This window comes from Pangasianodon hypophthalmus, chromosome 1, assembly GCF_027358585.1.
Source record: "Pangasianodon hypophthalmus isolate fPanHyp1 chromosome 1, fPanHyp1.pri, whole genome shotgun sequence".
Taxonomy (NCBI): domain Eukaryota; kingdom Metazoa; phylum Chordata; class Actinopteri; order Siluriformes; family Pangasiidae; genus Pangasianodon; species Pangasianodon hypophthalmus.
Window position 1 is genome coordinate 6,764,111 of NC_069710.1, and position 25,016 is coordinate 6,789,126.

Consider the following 25,016-nt stretch of genomic DNA (forward strand, 5'->3'; position numbering starts at 1 on the left):
GCCATTTTCTGGCTTGCTGAAGAATTCTTCTCTTCCTTTTAGACTTTAAAGAAAGCTCTGAATTGATAGTAATGCTAAGAAACAGAAATAATAAAAGCAAAATTATATATATATATATATATATATATATATATATATATATATATATATATATATATATATACTGTATATTCTTCTTTAAAAAAAGACACAATCACTGCTAGCACAGGCAATTTTTGCTACGCCTTTTATCAACTTGCAGAGCAACTGTAGTTTGTATGGCCAGGGCTGAATGTCTAGCGTCCTTCTCTCAGGGCCCGGAGAACAAAAGGATGCAGACGGGTGGACGGAGAGAGGACTGGAGCTGCAGTTTGGCCTGAATGCTCTGCTGCACCTTCAATTGTGTCATTAAAATGGCAGCTCGTTAAAGGAGCTGGGCGGCGACCACAAAGAGAACCCAGATTGCCCTGCTGCCCTTAACAGTGCAGAAGTACTTCAAGCAGAAATTTCCCAATTACAGTGAGCAACAGCCAGCTTCAGAGATGCAAATCCTAACCTAAGAGAAAATAAGGCAAGCTTGCCTCTGAAAATATTTGCTTTTTGCCAGAACTGACAGTTGATTTGACTAATGCTTGTTCCACGTAACTACTGTAGGTAATATTATAGAGGTGCCAGGCATTTTTTTTTTTTTTTTTTTGGCAAGTAATTAGTCTTGACAAGAATCTTAGCAAGGCTATTAGCTAAAGTTCTTTCAGTGTTGCTAAATCAGCAGTTGCTTGGACTTTGGGCTAATTTATACTTCTACAGTACATGTGTAGGTCCCATGTGAAGACATTCCTGTATGTCCCATAACCCAGCCTACTTATGCATTAAGAGATGTTGTCACATCTATCATTCCATGAATGTACAGAAAATTGTGTAGTACCGTGAATGGATAGATGAAGCAAAGTACTGCATGTGATAAGTAGTTTACATTGTAGGATGCTCATGATTAGGGGTGTAACGCAATGATGCTATCTGTATCTGTAACTCTTTAGTGCTCCGTATATCTGTATCTCTGTTTGAGGTGTGGCCTAAACCAGAATTTGTTTGTTTGTTTGTTTGAATTACGTATGAACCCTATGACTATGTCCCTAGAAACCCTAAAAACAGTGGGAAAAAAACAGATAGAAATGCCAGCACTGTTAGCATGGTCTATGAATTTTGGCTCTAACAGTTCTTCAAACTCAGATACATCACTTTTTTTTGTTTGTTTGTTTTATTTGACAAAATTTAAAACAATATAAAAAAGTCCAAAAAGACTAATTCATACTCATTTCAAAACTGTCAAGGATAAAATACACAAAAAAGCCATCGGCTTATTTCCATTGTGGTCCTCGATATTTAAAAAATGAAAGAACAAATCATAAATGGAGTGCAATCAATCTCAAGTTCAGAAACTCACCACACCAACTTCAAAACATCAATTAAAAAACAACCATTTTTTCACTTCCCTTCTAAAAATACTATCAACTTGTATCTCTTGAATACACCCAGGTAATTTATTCCAAGCAACAGAGCTAGTATATAAAAAAGAATTTGTTCAATTTACAAATTTAGTTGTTTCTTTTTCCCTAAATATAAACAAGCTAGTTGGCTAATTTAGACCTTGACCAGGCAGTTACTAAGGATGTTATGTAAATGCAACATAAAATAAAACCGTAGTGCTCCGTATCTGTGTCAGATTCATATCTTTATTTGTATCCAGTAAGAAAACATTATCTGTTCATGCCGAATAATGTATTTGGTTACATCCCTACCTGGAACGGACTAGCATTCCATCCAGGATGTATTCCTACCTTCCTACCAGCCAGTGGTCCTGGTCCAGATTAATTGCAACCCTAAACCAGATAAAGCAGTTACTCAAGATGAATGAAAAATGGTAGGATCACTTGTGGCAATATTATCCTGAAATTTGTCTCACATTGGTTTCCATTTTGTCATGCACACCACTGGGTCTTCATTCAAAGATGTTCATATCTGCTTCTAAGAATTCATTGTCACTTTTTTCTGCCAACCAATCTACCAACTTCTCCATTTTGCTCTTGTGCGAGTTCTGCTTTGGGTCTCATCATCCACGCAGCGCGCTACCTTATGCACTTCCCTGCTTAACCAGTCCGTACTTGCTTGAAGCACAGTACTACAGATTTGGACATTTAGATTTTGGAAGTTCACATCAGACCCTGTGCATGTTTTTGTGAGCTAAAACCCTCCTCTCTGCTGCTGGATGTTTACATACTGGAGAACCTTTATATCGGCAAATGCTCATACCATTGTATTGGTTGTAGATGTTGAACTCTGGTCACACAGAGCTCTGTTAGTGTCCAGGACATTAGCCCCCTTTGTTGCTTAAGGGCATGGCACTTTGACCAGACAATCTGTGAAGGAATGCAAAGCGTCTGGGTTTCACAAGCTCAAGCAAAGGCAGTCCAGGAACAGATATCCCCCTGAGACCCTGCTCATTTTTTTGGTCCTCATCTCAGGATTGAACCCACGTGAGACCAACGTGTCAGGGCCCAGTGTGTCTGCTGTTCCTCATGCTGACATTTCTGAGGCCAAATACAATCCAGAGCTAACTTCTTGTGGAAGTGTCTCGGGGTTGGAGTGCCACAGCCTTGCATCCTGAGCCTCCCCAACCCCCTGTTTTGCGCCTTCAGTTTTCATGTCTGGTTCTCATTCAGTTTTGATCAGCTTCGTTGGGCCTGTCAGAGAGCTGCCCTTTTAAGTTGGCTTTAATTTCTGCCAGAGATGCCTGCTTCCCTGGACATCAAATACACACTTTCACATGCGCCCTACGTGCGAGAGGCTTGTGGGTGTTACACCCCCCTTCTCTTCCTGTACCGCTTGAACGCTGCTGGACCCCCTCTTCCCACTGCTAAAAACATGCTTTGGGAATGGGAGGGGTGGAAAGGGGGCTTCCTGCGGCTCGTCGAAATAGAGGCTCGATTTAGATGTTTACATGAAGGACTTTGTGGAAGGGGGGGGCGGGTCACAGAGGGATGGGGCTGAATTTAGGGGGGTCACAGAGGAGAATTCCTTTGATGTGGCTTGTGGGTGGCATTATTACTTTTCTTTCAAAAACAGGGACACAGTAGCGGGTAAGCCCAAAATGCTAGCACATGTGAACCTCACTGTGGAGATAATCTACAACCTCTTTTCTGTGGCCCAAAAACTTGTCGTAATTACTGCAGACAAATACAAAGCACAGATCTTGTGAGTGCTTCTCCGGGTCGAGGCTGTCCACGTTCTCTTGGCAGCCCTAACTAGAATATTTTAATCGGGCCTACTGTAAAACTCATTATAAAGTGCATAGGATGCATTAACACCCTTTCCAGACGTTGTTCCTCCACTACGATTCACACGCAGTCTGCGACTTTGGTAGCTGCGCAGTGTGAGCCTTCTTCTGATGTGTCTGCTTCACACTTTGAATGTGGGTTTATCACAAGTTTAATTGCTTTGTTATACAAACAGCTCAGAGAGTTGGAGAACCCATCATTCTTTCGCTGTTGGATAGGGTTACCAAATGCGAAAGTTCTCATATTTTTACAGATATTGTCATAAATAAATAATAGCTGTGAGAGTGAATAGACTAATTCATTGATGCAAATCTTCCAACCTTTACGCATTTTCTCTTAACTCTTAACATTTGAGTATTCAGCTATGATTGGTCACCCAAAAATATACATCTTCTTTTTTCCCCGTTACTAAAAACAACACATGTGCCAATCAACATGTGAGCCTGGAATGATTGACAAGCTGCAGAGGTGCTTTGAACTCTCTGATATTAACTGACACCCTGGAAGCCCCGCCCCCTTCACCCCATTCACCTCACATTAATCACTCGTCTTGATTTTCCCGCTTGAATGATGCGCTGGTGCGGCATCCTCACTTTCCATCAAGGTAAATGGAAAATATTTCAAGTTTATTAATGTGAAATAAAATCTGTCCATGTACGTTCTTCTTAGCTAACATTAGGCAAGTGTATATTAACATCAGTTAACTGTATTTATTAGGGAATGCTGCTGAAAATCTGGCATTGTTTTGACCAAACCAAAACACAAAAGACTAATGGAGTGTCAAATCTAACACTTTTGAAAAATTGTAATGATAATTAGACAGTGATTAAAATCACTGTTTGCTTTGCTGCGCTCAACACAGAGCAGACATCTTCAAACGGCATGGTCAAGCCCCTTGCGGTAGAAATTGGAGAGTGCGTATATATTGACGCAAGCACTTTGGGGGAAAAATTGTGCTTTTCCTGTGCTTTTCTATATTATTTAAGAGGTAGACACTAGGACAGTTTTATTAGCTGTTGTAGGTAACAATTTAAAGACAGAAAGTAACCCATTCCATTGTAAACTTTTCTAGTGTCTACATCTTAACGCTAAATATTGAAGCTTGTCCGTAAGCAGTTTGGAAATGTTTACAGTAGAAATATTCTTTCTTTCTTAAAAGATGTTGTGTAGAGACCTGAATAAGAAAGTGTGTGTGCAAACTGTTCTAGTATCTATATCTCAACTAGCTTTTTCACTCCCCAGTGCCTGACGGTTGCCGTAAAACCCTGTATATACGCACACTCCAGTCTCTACCTTGCGAAAGGACTATATCAAAAAGTGTACTGCGTTCCCCTCCCCCTGGCAGGACTTTGCATTATTCCACTTCGGGGTTGGCAGGTCTGCTGATGTACCACATTATGTAAAATTAATGGAAAAATGGTTGCGCGTATCACTTGTTCCCAAAATACAGGCTGACGAAAGGTTATTTTGCTAAAGTAGTCCATGGCAACACCTTAGATCTGACAACACTCCAGTATCACATGTTGGCTTGGCTCACAGCCTTCTCAAAAAACATTCTGCACCTCTTAGCAGTGTAGAGAGTCCTGGAAAGACATACATCAGGTTCTTCTTAAGTGTACCGAAGGCTAAGTGTCAGGTAGTGCTGGTGTTAGCTCATTACAGAAAGCCGTCTCTTTATCAGGACCTTGAGAGGTGAAGCATCCTGCAATCTCTCATTCCTGAAGGCATCTGGCTGTTTCAGACTCTCATCCCTTTGCGATAGAATCCAGTACCAGTGCAGACACTCAGCCTCAGGCCCCCGTGACTCCCGTAGTGTCACTCAAACCTGCACTTAGCTGAGCAGAGCTCAGTCGTAGCCTGCACTCTGCTCCTCCTTACACCGTCAGAAGAGAAAGGAGACAGGTAAAAGACAGACCGGACAAAAGAAAAGAAACAGATCGAATCACGCTGATGAAAGGCTCAGGCTTTGGATGAGACGCAAATGGATGACGGCCGAGGCTGGGCAGAGATGAAAGCGCACCCGTCTGATAATAATGACATTTTCTGGAAGAGCATAAACAGATGAGAATATGTTTTTATAAGGTCCTCAAAGCCTCACCTCCCCGTTGCGATTATTATAAACAAACCATTGCGTCCATACACAGAGAGCATGCTCTTTTCGATCCTGCTATGAGCTGTTTTTCTCTGTAGCATGTTAAACCCGCAGATCTGTTTACACACTATCTCTTCACTGAAGGGGCTTTTTGTTGTGTTTCAGTATGTGTTTGTGGTTTAATTTTTTTTTCCCCAAGTGGAAAAAAATATACAATTTTATTATTTACGCAATTTATTTGAGCTGAAATTTGAGATGAGAGTTGCAGTAGAAGAAAATACCGACTAAACTATAAAATTTCTGGAGTGTGTTTTCTGTCTAAGCAACTGTTTCACATTTACTTTTGTTACTTAACTGTTGTTTGAGCCAAACATGTAAATGTTCCCAAAATCTAACCCAATCAGGCAAGATGTTTTTGTCCAAAGTTAACTGCCAGGCAAATGAGCGAAGTTTATATCTGCCAGACTGCATGCCTAAGTCACCAGATCCTTCAGAAGACATCATTAAACTCAGAAACCATTTGCAGTTTCATAAGCTAGCAGTCTGGTTTTAAAATATTTACCATAAAATCAGATTCAAAGTGTTATTTATTTTCCAATATTGCTTTACAGCTACCAATCCAGGAAGGTCAACACATGCTTCCTCTGACACACGTACAAAGCCACCCTTTCAGCCGGACCTGCTGCAAGGGCCGCTGAATGTACCAGTATATTCTGTACTCAAGACCTGAAGAGAGGAATGATATTCTTTCCATCCAGGATACAGGGCTAGTTATAGTCACTTGGATGCTCAGCTACGGATTACTGTGAAGATTCAGGCTTTCAGTGACAGGGCAGCAAACACTTAAACTGGAAACTCAGTATGTATGTTTTTTTTAATAAACTACCAGCAAAACGGTAGAATTATAGTAGATGAACAAAGATGTGGAAAACTGAGTTTAACAGTACTTTTACCAAGCAAATAATTTAACTTTGAATAGGAGGAGAAATTAAAAGCTAGGTAAAAATGTATAGCATTTTAAAGATTCAATAAGAAATTTTAACTTAACTATCAACTATCATCCTTTCGCAGTGGCGATATCGTAGCTTATGAGGTTAATCCGAAGCGCGATCATTGCTAGTTGAAAACTTTACCCAATACCCCGCCTGGATGACTTGTGAATATATACCATATATATATATTCTCATAAATTTTTTTCAAATCCCTTCATATTTATTTATGTATATATTTTTCTTATATTAAATATTTTTCTTTATATATATTTTATGTATATGTTTTTCTTTATATTTAATATTTTTCTATATTTTCTAATTTTATGTCGGAACAGCTGTATAAAGCATTTCACTGCAGGTCGTACTGTGTATGGTAATGCATGGGACAAATAAAATTTGAATTAGAATTTTTTCCAAAGTATGCAGCAGTTATTTAAGAAACGTTTTTATAATGTTATGAAGATATGTCATGGTGGTGTGATGCAGCACAACGTGCAGCGGAGTGCCGCTATGCCACATTTACAGCATTTGGCAGATGCGCTTATCCAGAGCAACTTAAATGTATCTCTTTTTTTTTTTTTTTAATGCAACTGAACGTTAAGGGCCGTGATCAAGAGCCCAGCAGTGGCAGTTTGGCGGTGCTGGGATTTGAACTTACAACCTTCCGTTAAGAAGTCCAGTGTCAAAGTCCAAGACGGAATGTGTTTTGGGAGAATGCTGTTTATCCTTCCAGTAGAGTTCCAGAGACTTGATCTGATTCTGGTGGCTCGTAGTACCTTACTAAGAAAATTTATGTTGGTTTTTCCTTTACTTTGTCACCCTTCTGCACATCTACCCTCAAATCAGTACACACAAAGCTGACGTATGCATGGATTCGATGTAGATTGGCAGTGTATTGGAGCAAACAGGACTAACTGTGCGCTCTTTTGTGTCTGTGTGCATTTTGCTTTTATAGACCCCTCCTGCTGCCATCATGCCGCGGAGCTCCCCCAGTGTAAAGACGCGTGCGATCAGGTAAGAAATGAGTCACATGTCAGTATCCATATACAGAGTTTGCTCGATAAAGCATTTCTGCAAATTTGTGTTTAGAGTGTATATATAGTTTTAGCACTATGCATCTGTTTAACTTTCTAAAACTTTGGATTATTATTCAGTTATTCATCATAAAGCATTTTTAGTATCCGCTATGAATTATTCAGTGTAAAATGTGGTAATTAGAGGCAGGGCACAAATAAATATACATAGGGCAAATCCAATACTCATAATGCACAGAACAGGTCAAATTTCAACAGGCAGCCTCAAATAAGGTATGTCCATAATCACAAACTGAAGAACAAGCAACAGTTAAAAGCAGGAAACAGGGCTTGGACTTAAAGTAACGCATGCATGATAAGGAGAAAACACGCAAGAGTGTATGAATAGGAAACTAACCTAAAGAACAGATAACTACAATCAGGAAGCCAACCAATGACAGAAGAGGGACAGAGCCAGGACTAGGAAGCAAAATAAAAACACGTCACAGTAAGAGCATGGGCCGTGCTGTGAGGTGATTTGTGACATTGAGTAACTAGATTGAAACTAATAGCAAATGCATGTAGTTAGGGATGTAAGTCTGGAGCTGATTACACTTCTGTAAGGGTTTAAGGGGTTAATGTAATCAGCATTTTGTGGAATTTGTGATGAAACATAGAATTGACATTTGACATTTGGAAAACATTTTGAGATTTTAATTAATTCAATGTTGAAGTATAATTTACTCACATCTGGACATAGTAAGAATGTTACCACGGCATCCGTTCTTTTAGTGTTATCCAAAATTAGCAGTTACAACATAACATTGGCTTTAATGCCATTTCTGACTTTCAAACTCTTGGCCGATCTTTAAAGCTCTGCAGTTGTTTTAGTTCTTAGTTGGGCAAAAATAGACGGATACATTTTTCGGTATGTGGGTTTGTAGGGCCAATCCATTACTTGTTATGAACACTGAAAGGAGCTTTAGCAAAAACAGAGAATGCACGACCTTATTTTCTCCAACAATGTATTTAGTGTCAGCGCTGCTAGAAATATATAGACTGGTTGGATGAGAAGTGCCGTTTTTTTTTTTTTCCCTTTGAAGTGAAGTGATGAGAAAGAGTGTGAGTGAATAAAAGTTTCCCTCACTCCTCCCATCATACTGAGGAGCAGGTGAGGGCTTTTTCACTTACTTTTATTTACTGCAGGGAGAGTATGTGATGAAGCCAAGAAGGCTTTCATAGATTCCCGTCTGTCTCCTAAACTCCAAAGACATGAAAGAGATGTCTGAAAGGACTTTTTGGGCAATCAGAAACAGCTGAGCCAGTGGCATTACTTTAACCTTGAGCCCTCTGGCAGCAGTAGCCCCCTCCTCTCGGAAAAAGAAAGTCCCATTCAGATTACAGTGGCTGTCCAGACAACGCGCCAGCTACGGGAAGCCCTCTTATGCCAATAATTGCACCTGCCAAAGAGAGGGAGGGAGAACACAACACAATTTACACTGGGCAAATCAGTGCGAGTTCGTTGATAAATGAGTGCCGAAAAAAATGAAAATACTGGATAATGAATGCTCACATGAACAAACGATATATATACCTGGCCCCAAAATGGGCAGAAAGATCTGAACCTGGAGAACTAGAACGAAAGAATTGGACCCTGAGTCTGAAATACTGACAACTTGAAAGACATAGCTGACAAAAAAAAACAAATGTAGGAGCTTAGAGCATAGGGCAGTAATGACACCTTGTTAGTGCTGGACTGCAGCAGGGTTTCTGCGGAGAGAGAGAGAGAGAGAGAGAGAGAGCGAGAGAGAGAGAGAGGAGGCTTCCAGACTGTGTCACTGTAATCGCCCAGCTATTTCACCTTAATGGAAGCTTGGAGCTTTGATGAGACGAGGCCTTGAGCCCCTTGAAAGAAGCAAGACGGCCTTCTTTAGATGTTCTGCCTGGCACCCGCCATTGATTTAGCCTTCGAAAAGAAAAGAGAGAAAAACTTTTCTAAATGGACTGGATAGGTCATTCACTCACAGAGGCTCTGGTCCTTTTCTGTTGGAGTGTGCAGCAGATTTTCTTTGAAGAGCCTCCAAGAAATCACTGGCCATCAGCTGCTCTTGTTTTAGGTATGCACAAAGAGGTTTTTGCAGACTATATTTGAAATTACCATACAGCAGTCTGGACTGGACACCGTAATTAATCGGAGCTTATCAGCAACCGTGCAAGATTTGGCAATGTATGGACGTCCTGTAATTGTTTGTACTTGTAGACGCCAAATTTTTTTAAACACTATGTGGCATTGCTTAAAGTGTGAAGCCAAACAACTATGAAATATAATGCAAAATGTTGGGGTGTTTACATACATATAGAAATGACAGCCCTCAGTTTGAAGGGACCATAAACAATTAAACATCTGTTCAGGTTTTTTTTTTTTTTTTTTTTTTGCCAGGTTGTGTATCATTAATTCATACCCAGGAGAGCTAAATAGTATCGCATGGATTTTAGATGTGGCATTCGTGTCTAGAGTCTGTTGCTGTTGCTGTCTATCAGCATGAGGACTGAAGAAGTTTAAACATCAGTAAAGAAAGCCTTCGTGAGACAGCAAAATAAAAGATGTCAATCAGAGACATGGCAAATCATTACACGCATTACAATCACCTGTATAATACATGATGAGCACAGCAAAAACAAACCAAACAAATACCATGGACAGCCACAAAAGTAGACAAAACAAAAAACTCCGTTCAGATGTTAGAGAGATCAAAACTCTCCAGGATGGAGACAAAGATGCGGCAAAGACTAGCATGAAGAGAAGAACAGACCAGCATTACTTCAGAGGACTCACCACAAGATACAGACCACCATAAAATGCATAAACAAGTCTGTAGAGTTCTGGGACACAGTGTCCTGAGCAGATGACATGAGAAGATGAGTGATAGAAAGAGGAATATTTGGAGAAAAACGGGAAATACTCTAAAGCATACCATCTTACTGCAGGGGCTGCTGGTATTTTTCGATGACCATTGAAAAAATTTACACAAATATCTGAACTGGTTAGAATCTATGGAGGCTGGAAAATGTAAGATTATTCACTACGTCAATAGCAAAGGTCTTGACTATTAACATTGCAGTTTTAAGAAAATGTTGGTTTAGGCATGGTTAAAATAGGCGTGTCCCCCAAAGCGCAGACATTTCCAATTCAATTTGAGAAATTCAGTGTGGTTTTCTGTAGCAGAAAACCACAACAAAACAACATTATGTCGCCACCAAGTTACAAATGGACACGATTGTATCTGACCACAGCCTCCACTAAATGACATGAAGAGTAATTGTGGAACTTCAAAAAAATGGGATCTCTGAGAATGTGGGCCAGATAGCCAGGCCTCCCACTACAGACTTTTAGGTAGGAGATACTGGATGGTAGGGAGAAGACGGTGAGGTGGTTGGTGCAGAAATTCGTCAATAGCGGAGAAAGAGAGAGAGGGGAATTTATAGGAAGTTAACGAGGTAGAAGGTGGAGCATCAGGAAATGCATGATGTTTCTCGAACCTCAGCACCATTTATTCTGACTACCAATGTGCATGTAGTCTAACTTTAAAATGGTCTGATAAAATGACAATTTAATCCTCACATGCTAAAAGTGGTAGATAGATAGCTTATGAAACAAAGTGAGAAATGCAGTTCCCATTTATATCACACAATCTCTACTAAGATTCCACCACCCGCTCCAAAACGGGTTGCACGAATGCATCCTAATTTGTTAAAACAAGATTAATTAGCATGAGCATGTGGAATTCAAGTCAGTTTTGGCAGGTACATTTCTGTCCTGCCTGCAGCAGTTAGGAAAAATGACAAACTGCTCTGGAGGCTTGAATGCTAATTAATCTCTCACACCGAATGTTCTTTCAGAGTAATCCCCACCACCAAAAGCTGACTCAGCAAAATCAACCCAACTATAACACTGTCTTGCCTGTGGCAGATTTGACTGATTTACCTAAAACAAACCATATATCATGAGAACTGGTATTCGCCGCGGGAGATCGGCAATTAATCACCTCACTTGCCTGTTACGACTGGTTGTTGAATATGAGCAAATTCAGTAATTGCTGACACACTGATGTTAACCAGCATGTTTGAAATTATCGGCCACAAAGCATGTAGTGTGAGTGGTAGTAAGAACCTAGATGAGTGTCATGGATTCCGTTTTCACATCGTGGTTCCCATGGCAACAAGCGCCATATGCTTATGTTTTGGTTTCTGTTCTAGTCCTGTCTCCGCCCCATCCCGTCACTGGTTCGTTACCTGATTGTGTACACCTGTTTTGTGTTACTCATCGATCAGTTTGTCAATGTATACCCTGCTGTTTCTTTGTTTTTGTCACAAAGTTTTAACATAATTTTTTTAGTGTAGTCCTAGCCTTGTTTTCCCAAGACTTGTTTTTATGTACATCATAGTTTTGTCCATGTTAAAATTCTGATTGTGGATTGTCCTTATAAAGCACACACCATATTTATGCTCCATGTTTCATCCTTCCCCATCTCACTGCACTTTACATTGAGCAACAACCATTGAGAATGTGAGAGGAAACTTTTAACGGGACAAGATGGAACAACAACTAGAGCAACAATCATGGGGAATGTGTTCACTGTGTATCAGGGAAATTAAAGTGAGGTTGCCAGAGTTGTGGAAAGAGCATGAAATCTTAGTCAACGTTAAGTGAAAAGGACACATTTGTGCAGAAAAAGACAATTACAGCAAATTACTCTGACTCACAAGATAAACATATGAGGCAATGGGATTTTGAGGTCAGGCTTTCTTTATATGCGGTCTCACCAAGTTATATAATGCGTGAGCCTGGTCTGTGCCAGGTGTTGTGTGAGTCACGGTGTAGTCAAGTCAACAGACTGCATGCCATAAATGGCATAGAGTGCGTATAGTAAAATGATTCAGCGATTTCGATAGTCATGTAGCGTTCACTAGGCATCAAGCTTCGTCGACTGGACAGGATCATGCTCCAGGGTCATGTCAGGCAGGTCCACGGCCACAGTTAAAGAAGTGTATTAAAAAACGAATCAGTGCGCTGTTCACTTTCCGTTAACTCTCATTCCTTTTTAATTATACTGTACGAAACTCTATGAGGATGATGTCGTGCTGTTACAGGAAAATAATCGTGAAGCGATGATACTGTTACCGCCCAGAAGTTGGTTATTTTCCAATAACAGCATGCCCAGAAGTGTTTTATTCCTCTTATACCATAGCATGTCAACAATTATAGGTTTTTCTGAATTAATGAACAGCACATCATACTTTTTAACCATTCGTAGTTAAAGTTATTGTCCGCTAGACGCGTTTGTTCCTGTTATCACTTATGTTATAGCAGCTATAATCAGCTATAAACAGGGAAACCGGAACATGTCCTCTTTCCGGTGGCAGAAGACTTCCTGATTGTTACAAACCACTGGCACTGGAGACTCCTTCCATACATGTTAAACATCTCATTTCAGAAAACTTCACTATATAAACACTATTTAGTATTACCCTTAGATTAGATTATAAGGAACATCCACCATATAATTTCCTGTGTAAGTTGTTACTTATTAGGGGATGGGCATTTTTGGGCAGATTAGGATGGGCAGATTTGGAGGTGGTACAACTGTCCAGACTGTGCTGTTATAGAAAACTAACAACCTTCTGACCAATCAGAATCAAGAATTCAGCAGTGCTGTGGTATAAACTCAATCAATTTTATTAGGTCCTGCTACAAAAACAGCCTACAACCCATGAACATTTAGATTGCCTAAAGCAGTATTGGTATTGATATTAATAACGATATTTCTGTTGTATGCTTCTGACAGCTCAGTGGTGTATTGTTTTTGTTTTTTCGTTTTTTTCACAGCTTGCAACTATTAGAAGTGAATCCCGTCTGAAGCACCTTCTCCAGCGTTTACCAAGTTACTGTCCCGAGTCTATGGTAAGCTGAACCCACCTGTCAATAAGATTGAGCTCTAAATTAAACAGCGCACGTTCCTTGATTTGCGTGACATACGTCCCTTAGGTTTTGGTCTCACCTGACCAGGGTTTAAAAAAAAAAAAAAAAAGTACCAAAGATAAAGGCTGACAAACAGCTTCATATACTCCACCCTCCTCCCTAATTACAAACCTGGAATGCTGGCGGGAGCAGCATGCAATTACAGTCAGCCTCTAATTAGGCATCAAGTGGAACGCTTTATTTTATTTTGACACGTGTCCTTCCCTAATTTGCCCAAATGGATTTTGGAAGTGGTTTGCACCGCTGTACACATTTCAAGCAACATCGAGTTGCTCGAATTGATGTGTGATTTAAAGAGCCACATAGTGGCAAGAAGATGGGTTTGGAAGGCATCAAACGCAATCATGAAAATTTCGAACGTTTTATTCCGTATGAGTATATACTCTCTGCTCTTTTTTTTTCACCTTTCATAAATAACAGTGATGGTCTTTGACAGGAGCTGCTTTTTTCAGGAGCCAGAGAGCATGAAGGAATATTTACAATGACGTACAGCACTAACATCAGAAAATATCCTGTTTATTTTGTCGACTATCTTGCGAAAGCCAGGAACAAATCCTTGAGTAGGCCAGCATGCTTTGTCCGTCTCAAGTGACCGTCATCCTGTGAGATTGTAGCTGCTGCTGCAACACCGTCCCACGTGGCTTTTCCACAAGCTCTAGTCATGTTGTTGAGTTTCTCTGATCCATGTCTTTTTAATTTCATAATGAAAGGCCCTGTGGAACCTTACTGAAATAAAATAAATAATTTAAAAAAAAAAAAAAAAAAGCAATAAGAAAAGCAATACTAAGATTGGCAAGAGTTTAATGAATTCATTGTGCAGAGTGCAGCTGGATTTTATTCCTTGCCCTTGGTTAAGTTTGGTTTAGGCAATTTAAATAATTATATTTCATATTTTTCCATTACAACCCTCATATGCAAATTGTATGAAGCTGTCAATCAATGTGACATGAGGAGCTTTAAAAAAGAGCACGAATATATGCAAATGAAGGTGTAACAGTCATGTATTGAAAAAAAAAGCTATTACATCTAACAAATAAATGACGGTTAAAGTAGTTAAATGACATTGTTCCTGGCATTATAGCCTTTACTGTAAATACTGGAAGTATTGTGTATATATACGTAAAGGAAACATTTGCACTGAACATCTTGCATATTGGACTTTATTGGCATCCAAGATGTGTTTTGTAATGAAATTCACTTTGAGTTTTCATGTTTTTAGTTTGAATTTCTTTCATCGACAGATCACAAATATTTCAGTATAAATATATTTACTGTGTTTCCGAATATATTTTTCCTTTAATGAACAGTAAACATAGAGCACAGCTTTAAAATAAAATCAAGCAAGCTCAAAAATACTTGGGAAGATATTACAGACGTCTTAAAGTGGATTAAATAGCAAATGCAATATCAGCGTGGTCTTACCACCGTCTCGGGTTTCACTGCAGGGGTTAAATGAAAAGTGATGGATTTCTTTGCAATCACAGCTGAGCAGAAGAATCTGTCCACTGAACTAGTGCACTTTTAAGTAGAACGTCAGCTGCAAACATACTGCAAGCAGTATCTCTGAAATCTTATCATAATTTGTTGTCTTTGTTGTTTTTTTTTGTTTGTTTTTTTTGCAGAATGAGCTTTGGATCTGCATTAACTCTACATTACCTGGTAAGTCCTGAAGCCAGAAACGCATCACAAGGATGTGTGCATGGTTTTATCTAAGCCCACCTGTTTTTTTTCTTTTTAGTACCTGTAGTCATAAAAGAAGCTCCAATGCCTTCCAAGAGCAAAAAAATGTCACAGCTTGCATGCATCAAACGTCATGTAACAATGTCCATTAAAATAATGGTCCAAGTCCGATACGATCCAGGACTGAAGACAGTACATTAGAACCATATTGGGGCAAAATTTGTTTGTAATAACGGTCATGTTACATTATTATTGAACATCTGATGAAAGACAGAGAGAAAGAGAGATCTTCTCTGTTCTGTGCCTTTTCACCGGTATGTTTGTGAACCTTTTTAGGGGCATCAAGGAAATCAGATGGATGGGTCGGCCTTGGCTGCTGTGAACTGGCCATCTCAGCAGAGTGCCGCAGGGAATGCAAGCAGGTAAATGCTCAGACGATCTCAGCCTCAGAAAAGGGAAAAGGTCCCGGGAGTATACTACTGTACAGATACACTGCAAAAAAAAAAAAAAAAAAGACATATAAGAAAGTGAGAATATTTTGAATACACGCTCTAGGGGAAAAAAAAAAAATGGGTCAAGCCCCAAATGGCAAATATTAAGCTTTTAAGTCTTAACAACAAATCATTGGTCAGAAAATTAGTAAGAATTAAACAAATGCACTCCTGAGAGCTCCTGTTCCACCATTTGCTCGTTTAGCTGCAGTGAGCTGTTTGGGGAAAATTGACTTCTATAGTCTTCTTGTACACAAAGGTAAAATCATGATAATGATTAAAAGTCAAACTAACACGTCTGGGTGTATAAAATTTTCCAAAAACATCTTCTGGGATGTTTTTTTTTTTCTCTTAAAAGATTAGTCATTATTTGGTTATATGCCAAACCCATCAAGGGCAACAAGGTTTAAACATTTAAAGAAATCAAAAAGGAAAAGCTCTCCCATACTAACTTCCTTTATCTATTTGTTTAATTCTTGCTAATTTCCTGACCAATGATTTGTTGTTAAGACCATTAAAAGCTTCACATTTTGCCATTTTGGCCTTGGCCCATTTTGTAATATTTTTTTATTGTTATTATTATTTGTTTTTGTCCTGGCCCATTTTTTAAATTTTTTAATTTTTTTTATTATTATTATTTGTTTTTTTTTTTTTGTCCTGGAGTGTAGTCAAATTTATTTCTAGATTTTTTTTTTTATTTTATAATAAAATAAATATAAAGCTTGAAATGAGTAAAAGCATCGACATGCTGAATAATCTCATATTTGATTTATAATAATTTTATAATAAGAAATACTAGATACATTTGCTCATATTCAAGATGTTTTCACTTGCGAAGACATAATGTTTCTGCAGTATATATTATTAGAGATATGGTCTATTGAATTTGTGTCTTTACTGTGCTGTGTGTACTGAGTGTGATATTTTATTAGCATTTATTATAATTCTTGATGTCGGTTTTAACTCTGCCTCAATCTCAGATGGCTTTACTTTCTTCTCATTCTTCTTTTCCAGGCATCATCTAAGAATGATATCACAAAAGTGTGTAGAAAGGACACAGAGGTAAGTCTGTGGGAGCAACAGATCACCAAAAAAAAACCCAAAAAACTTTACAGTAGAGGTGGGTGATATGGCAAAATTCATATTATATCAGGATACGTATGCAACTGATAAAAAAGTATCGATTTTGAGTATCTTAAAGATGGATACATAAAGAAAAAAAGTGTAGTGTGGCTGTGTAGAAGTCTTCAAGTGAGAGGTTTCAGTGTAGGAGTTAAGTTTCAGTGTAGTCTCAGCTCAGGGTTACAGCTTACCGCAAGAAGCTGACCACTGTAGCAAGTCAGCCTGCAAACATGATACAGACTTTGGCGTCGGGTTTGCAAACTACATGCCAATAAACCACTGAACAAAAGCAAAACAACGTGATTTCAATTATTCTTCTGTAACATCTAATGAAATACGAAATATGAATAGGTCTTAACGTCAGATCAGCTACTAGTTTTCTGTGAATAACCGACAGATAAGAGTCACTGAGTGTTATAAAAGTACACAGTGCTTTCGTGTTCTTAGATATGACTGGCACGAAGGCGTTGATTTATTTCTTTATACCGCACAACAGTTGAATTCTCGAATCTGATTGGTCAGAAGGTCTATAACAGCATAGTTCCAGCTGTAGCATAAAGGATAGATTAATATTAATGTGCTTGTCCTAATACGTTATTGTTTGTAGGGACTTGTACTGCGAACACTCCTCATAATCTAAGACGAATAATAAATGGATGTGTGTGTGTGTGTGTGTGTGTGTGTGAGAGAGAGAGAAAGAGAGAGAGAGAGAGAGAGGCTGGTAAAGAATGACTGTTTAACACAGCTGTAATGTAGGACAGAACAGGACCTAACTTGTCTCTCGGACATTCCATGACTTTAATTCTGACTATAAACCATTAAAAAGTGTGATGTGTTGTTCAGTAACTAATTAAACATTGTAATCATTGGCAGATTGCTTTGGTATAAGCCAGATAACACACTCCAGCCTTAACAGAATTGATAACAGATACTAATTTGTAATTTTTCATGGGTGTTTCACAACATTAAAGTAACTATATATGGATAAAAAGTCAATCTTTAATTAATAAAAATTGTAATTGTTGGCATGGTGCTGTGGTATAAGAGGAATAAAACACTCAGGATGTGCTGTTAGGAAAATAATCAACTACGGGGTGGTACCGGCTATCTGATTCACATCACACGACACTGTTGTTGATTATTTCCTATAACAGCATGACACTAAGTGTTTTATTCCTCATTTATCATGAGATCAAGATCATATTGATATATTGTCTGTACAGTTTGTAACAAGAATAATGAAAAAGTATAAACAGAAATCTTAGTTGTCCTCATTGTACCTTGACACTATTGAATGTGAAATCTAACAAAAAAACTGATCAATGGGATTTGGGTAATTCATCCACATTTACACTTTACACGATTTCTCCTAGTTATTCCTGGACGGTATTAGTTCTATCTCGGTTTATTTACCTGCGTTTGGTTTTAGATAAGCAGACAAACAAAGCTGTAATCTGCTAAACCCACAGCACTCATTAAAGAGTTTCTCAGTGCTGACTTGTGACTTCTCCTGTTTTTTTTTTTTCACATGACTTGAAGGTTTATTGCAAGTTGCTCTGGTGTCAGAACTGGGACTGCAACTTTATATGTCTTTATTTCTGTGCTAATAAAAACTATTTCCCATGCATCAGTTCTACCTCTCTCACAAAATGGTTTCCTGTATAATTTTTTTTTTTTGTTCTTCATGGATATGGTGTATACACAGCTGGAGTTGAGAAATCTCAAGTAATGGTGCAAATATGAAAAAAAACATGAAGCAAAACGAAATAAATAAATTAAAAAAGTAATTTTTCAGTGTAGTATTTAGAATGTACTGTATCACGGCTACATTTTCCCCTCCCTTTATTCCCTCCTTTAATCTGGATTACCTCCTTTGTCTAAACAAACAAACAAACAAACCACCGGGCATAATGTTTGCTTTGGAGCAGACACACTCCCGCTTTAAACCCTGAGCCGCTTTCATCTCACGCCCTCAATTTACGAGCAATTTTGTTGCGAGCCAAAGCACGCAAAAGGCTAAACTTCATGAAGCACTTATGAGAGTCCCTAGATTTATTTATTTATTTTTTTTTAACTTGGCATGCAAAGTCAAAGTAAGGTGTTAATGACCAAAGCTCTTCTAAACGTTTATTTTTAATTGATATTCTCATGATGGCCAAAGCTGAAATTGGCTTCAAAAGAAGGAGTGTGAAGAACGATCATGGTTTGAATGATATCTCAGTACTTTATATATTTATATCCAAAAATATGGGAGGGGAGGTTTGAAATGTCTGTCAAGGACGAAACACAGCCGTTTGAACGCCTTCCAAATATTTTATCTGCTCTGCTTTTTTCTTTGATGTTGATATACAGGAGAAAAAAAAAAAAACGTGTTAAACAAAGCACTGCCAAAACCTACAAGTAACAGAATTGCCTTCTCTATCAAGGATGTTATTGCTTTCTATCCAGCCGTGCCTGTGTTTAACATGCTTTTCTTTTTCATCTGCAGAAACCACTCTACAGCTGTATCACCAAAAATGAAAGTAAGTGCTCAACGCATGTATTTCTTTAAAAATGAACCGAACAATGTATTAAAAAAAATATAAAATATATACTTTCATAAAATATTCATTCATTCTGACTTCTATGGATGCTAACTTGTGCGAAAAGGAAACAAGACACCATTCTACTTGGCAAATCATGTTCCTGTGCCTGCAAGGCAGGGTCCTGACCTCCCATCTCGCTGAAATTTACCCTGCTACTGAGCTCACCAGTGAATCAAATGCTTATTTGTGTTCATATGTATGCAAACTGCCCTGCAGTCACAGTCAATCACAGACACTATGAGTTTCCTGGCCAGACTTCGGACCCCCTGACGTGTAGCTCTTTGCATTATGGGCCATAACCTTTGGTTCGAGTGACCCAAGGGGTCTGTGGTGTATTCTTTCTATGCAGTGGGGTCTAAATGCTTCTCTTTGGCATTCTTTTTCAGTGTAATATATAGGTTTCCACTACAAATGATTTTAAATGATCAGCAACAACTTGAGTGGAAAGTAGAATCTTAAAAATATTTACAGGAATTTCAGAATTTCTTAGTATTCAATACATCCCCCTTTTGTTTTAATGACAGTGTGTGTGCACTCGAGCTGACACAGACTGCACAAGTTTGTGTAAAACCTGATGATCCGTGTTAGATCAAATCCATCGGCGTGTCGTCTGAACACGTGCTTCAGTGGAAGGGATAAGACTCATGGAAAATCTGACCTTTTACCTTTTACTTGTACAAAGGAGTTAACATGGTCAATAGTACAAATTTGCTTCCAGTTAAATAGTGACTTAGAAATTGTGCAACATCTTGAATATTGAGTCCTCAAGATATTGGACATTTCCTTTTTTTTTTTTTTAGAATGGTCAAAATTTTTTAAATTTAAAAAATCCCAGATTTTCAATGTGGCCTCAGACTTTTGGACCCCACTGTATGTATGTCTGTATGTATGTATATGATTATTATGGTTTGTTTTTGTTTTTTATTTGTATTTCAATTACAGGCTCAGTTTACTGGACTAATTTTTGCAGCTTTGAGAATCCCATGAGCTCAGTTTTTATTGGTGTGTCTTCTTATGTTCTTGCAGTGGGCTCAGTGTGCTGCAGCTATGCAGGGAGACACACTCACTGCCGGGAATACTGCCAGGCCATCTTCCGCACAGACTCCTCACCCACTGTGTCACAGATCAACACTGTCAAGGAGTACTGCCAGACCATTAGCCCTCAGCTCATCAGCTGCGTGGCCGACTACACCAAATCATACCCGACCAGGAGTCCCATCGATAGTGAGCACATCTCCTACACTCTGCACAGCAAAATGACAAATCGAACTATTAATACAGTTTATATTAGCCGAATTTATCAAACATGGAACATGTGTGTGATGGCCTGCGAAAACTCTGCAGGGAAATTGTAGAAAAATCCCCAAAAAATCCAAAAATGATGAAAAATTGGCTTTTGACTAAACTTTTCTGCTTTTCTGCTGTAAGAAAACATAAATATATTTTAGTGATGTGGAAAAGGATGTGGAAACATGGCTGTCATCCTGATTCATCTATTATTAGATAGATGAATGCCATAGCAAAATGGACATACGTCACTTCTGTTTGAAATCAGCTACTGGCTGTCAAAATGTCCGTGTTGCTCCTGCACCATCACATCATCATTTAAATGATTTAAATAAAAAATGACAAGAAACTTAGCTAACAGAACTGACCAAATTAATCTGAATTAATTAACCTGGCTTGTGTTTAAATGCCATGAATAACTTTTACCTCGGGTGATGAGACAGAGACCGATGTGGATGATGCTGATAAGCAGTGATTTTAATTTTATCTTTTTTTTTTTTTATTTTTTCATAAGTAGATAAGGCTGTAGATGTAGAGGTAGATGAGGCGTCTTTTTGTGATTTTTCTCCCTTTTCTGATTTTCTCACGAATTCTCCCTCTCAGTCTACGTGGTGGTTCCCAATATAATGAGCACTGCTTTCACGTCATGTGTTTTGTTTAGATTTCCATGTGCTGTCATTGGTGTTTAAACCTGATCGAGTCCACCTGTTCTTTGTTTCGCCCTTGCTTAGTTTCTCTGTTTATACCACATCGTGTATCACATCATTCATGACATTAAGTCCAAGCCTTGTTCCCCCTAATGCCTTGCTTTCAAGTTCTGTGTTTTCTGGTTTTGACTCTCACTTGCTATTCTGATAGTGATAAAGGATTTTCGAAGCCCTTAACACTGATTCTTGGGTTTGACCGAATAAAACACATGTTGAATTTACACACTTGCATTCTGCATTTACTAACCGCATGTTACATTCACTTTTGGGAGTAACCAGACTTTAAAATGCTGGAACTTTACTGGGTTAGATACACTATATGGCCATATGTATATGAACACCTGACCATTACACCCATATCTGGTTCTTCCCCAAACTGTTGCCACAAACTTGGAAGCACACAGTTGTATAGGATTGTCTTTGTGTGCAGTACAAAGGAGGACCCAAAACGTTCCAGCATGAGAATGCCCCTGTGCACAAAACAAAGTTTATAAAGACATGGTTTGCCAAGGTTGGTGTGGAAGAACTCGATTGGCCTGACTCAACCCCACTGAACACCTTTGGGATGAATTGGAATGCAGATTGCACCCCAGACCTACGCACCAAACATCAGTGCCTGACCTCGCTAATGCCCTTATAGCTGAATGAACACAAATCCCCACAGCCACGCTCCAGAATCTAGTGGAAAGCCTTCCCAGAAGAGTGGAGGTTATTATAACAGCAAAAGGGGACTAAATCTGGAATGGGATGTTCAACCTGCACATATGGGTGTGATGGTCAGGTGACCCCATACTTATGGCCATATAGTGTATATGCAAAAGAGAAACGTAGTTTTCAGAACTGTATGTAGTAGAAAATATAAAATGATGACAGTTTTCTTAGGCTGCCACAAATATAAACTTAAATATATCTTTAAATCTAAATCACTAGTCTAAAATTTCCTATGATCATATGATCCTATCTAATTTACCAGTCATATAATTAATTTTCTCCTCATTATATTACTCTCTGATATTCATTTACTTGTTATGGTTTCATGCTTTATGTGTTATTGCAAAACCTTGGTTGGTGTTCATGTTACACTTGTTTGATGAGCAAAGTTAAACCATGTCATACTCAAAGAAGCAATAGATCAAATGCTTGTTACCTAATCAGGACATTTACCTTTCCACCATGCCAGTAAATCTCTATGCATTCTTCTTGTCATACTTTGTAACCATAAGCATATGTGCTGCTCCAGGCCTGTACTGTTGTGACCGGGCGGAGGAGGCACACTGCCAGACGGCGTGTAAACGGATCCTGCGCACCATGAACACCGAACACGAGATCATGGAGGGCCTGATTGCAGAATGCGGAAGCGAGCCCCTTCCCCAGGACCCACTGTGGCAGTGCTTTCTGGGTAGCGCTCACCCTCCAGCCAAAAGTGACCCAGAGACCTCCCCAACAGCCAAGATGGACTGCGCCAAGCTCCACTGCTGCTCCAAAGCGAATACCTCACAGTGCAGGTGATTTTTTTAAACTAGGTTTTGGGTAGCGGATCTGACAGGCCCACATGTGTTTGCGTCTCTGAATGCAGTTGTCTAACATATTTTTCAACAGAGTTATGTGCCAGGAGATCAGCACCAACTGGGGAAGTCAGATGTTGCAGGAGTTTGACCAGCTCTGTGAGTACAGCCCTGTGGAGACAGATCTCATCACCTGCCTGGCAGATGTGAGGGAACCGTGCCAGCTGGGCTGCAAAGATCTCACCTACTGCACCAACTTTAACAACAGGTAACACAGCCAAAAAAAAAAAAAAAATCACCAGCTTGGTTCCTTTTGGCTACAATTTTAATGCAGGTGTCTGGTTTTTTTTTTGTTTTTTTTTTTTACTTGAATGAAACATCATAGAAACATCATAGAAACCCAGTTGTGTCACACACTCCTAATTTCCTTACACTATGAACTATATTTTAAAATCATAATCTATTTTACTACGGACTTTTAAGTAATAATGGCTATAGGGACAGCTAGAGCAACCAGAACTAAATGTGTTCATTCTGTCATGGCAGAAACCAAGTCACTACAACTCTAACACTAGGGTTGTCTAAAAAAATGCCGTTGAAAAAAAGAAAGAGAAGAGTTTCTTTATTCATTAGAAGTTAAGGTCATCTCAGAGGAAGAGTTTGTACTGTTATGATTGCTTTGCTCTGTCTTGAAATTGCCTGTAGGTGTGAGTGAGTTTGTGAAAATGTGTGAATAATGCCCTATGATGGACTGGTGTTCCATCCAGGGTGTGTTCCTGCCTCATGCCGATTGTTCCTGGGATAGTCTCTGGATCTGCTGCTACCCTGACCAGGATAAAGTCGTTACTGAAAATGAATGAATGAATATATGTTCAAAATTTTAACCCGTAGCCAGTTTCCTGTTGTCAGTATTGTAATGGCCGGTCTGTTGTCAGGTCACTCATACTCTCCACCTCAGATGTAGGTCTGCACGGTCTGTGTTATTATGGAGGGAGTGGTTGTTGCCCATGCTAAAGTGTTTGTGGGTTCACATGCCCTCCACATCACCCAGCACAACTATTCCATTTGGCTCTCCCAATGGTTTTAGGCCCGGAGTTTCAACTGCACAATGCAGAGACTTGTGGTTGGTTGATTTAGTGAGTTTGCAACAGCATCTTTATGTTCATGGTTTGATGATGAACTGTTGTCAGATGGTAGGACCCTGGGACGTTTTCCTTCAGATGTGGCTTGGTGAATTGGAGAACTCGTGGGTTCTTTGAGAAGACAGTGTCTTTTCTGACCTTCACTGGCTGTTGGTGATGAATACTGACAGACAAGGACATAAAAATGATAGCTCAAGAGAAACAATCATGTAGAACAAATCTCAGTCATATCGTATGTAAAATCCCCACCATGCCAAAGTACATCCAAGACATGACCATCATAGACAGCAGAAACCAAATCTCTACTTAAACCAGTAGATTTTACAGTGGTGGTCCTGTGTAGCATTAATTTGATTTTGCTGTAAGGTCATGCAGCCTTTCAACCTCCTAGGACCACAAGCTGGGACTAGTTATACACTACAAAAATGAGTGTAAAATATGCTCCCGAGATAAAATATATCCCATTCAAAAGTAGCATAAGAACAGCTAAGCTCTCTTGAAGGTCCCAACTTTGAATAAATACCAAAAAGACTCTATAAATCTGCTCACCAAACAATAGTTTTATGAAAGTTTCCAAGAACAGGACAGATAGGCATTTGTGTGTGTAATGTACCTTAATTACATACATCATGCTATCATTTTCTTTACTTTTCTGATTAACCATCTATATGAACAGAAGTCATGCCCATGGTTACAATTAGCTAGCCAGTCTAAGAGAGGACATGATGACTAAACAGTGTTATGTAGTTAGTTGTTATGTTAGTCAACTCGATGCTTAGTAAGAACAAGTACATATTAACAATATTAACAGTATTACAATACTAAATTTAATACAATATAGTGATAATTCTAAATCATGCTAAAATGTTGGGTAAGTATTATGATCATATTCTTCTTTAATTCTTATTAAAACTGTCTCTATACATAAATTAGTTCATATGCTTTGATGTATCACTATTTTACTACAGGTATATGTTTTAATGGAGCTTGAAAGTGAGTTGTCATGCATGCTCATTATTACATAGTTCTGAAATCCTAAAATAACT

At 38.8% G+C, this 25,016-nt stretch overlaps 1 protein-coding gene and 1 pseudogene across 1 annotated transcript in view; both read left to right on the forward strand.

Annotated features, from left to right (window-relative positions):
* The window catches only part of reck (reversion-inducing-cysteine-rich protein with kazal motifs), a 61,397-nt gene that overhangs the window by 13,788 nt on the left and 22,593 nt on the right, over nucleotides 1-25,016 (forward strand). Inside the window, exons 2-10 of the mRNA XM_026914436.3 lie at nucleotides 7,354-7,412; nucleotides 13,299-13,373; nucleotides 15,074-15,110; nucleotides 15,468-15,553; nucleotides 16,637-16,684; nucleotides 19,233-19,266; nucleotides 20,356-20,553; nucleotides 22,564-22,828; nucleotides 22,923-23,096. Coding sequence (XP_026770237.3) covers nucleotides 7,354-7,412; nucleotides 13,299-13,373; nucleotides 15,074-15,110; nucleotides 15,468-15,553; nucleotides 16,637-16,684; nucleotides 19,233-19,266; nucleotides 20,356-20,553; nucleotides 22,564-22,828; nucleotides 22,923-23,096 — 976 coding nt within the window. The remainder of the gene's footprint in view (nucleotides 1-7,353; nucleotides 7,413-13,298; nucleotides 13,374-15,073; nucleotides 15,111-15,467; nucleotides 15,554-16,636; nucleotides 16,685-19,232; nucleotides 19,267-20,355; nucleotides 20,554-22,563; nucleotides 22,829-22,922; nucleotides 23,097-25,016) is intronic.
* On the forward strand, nucleotides 6,466-6,587 carry LOC113527013 (uncharacterized; annotated as a pseudogene).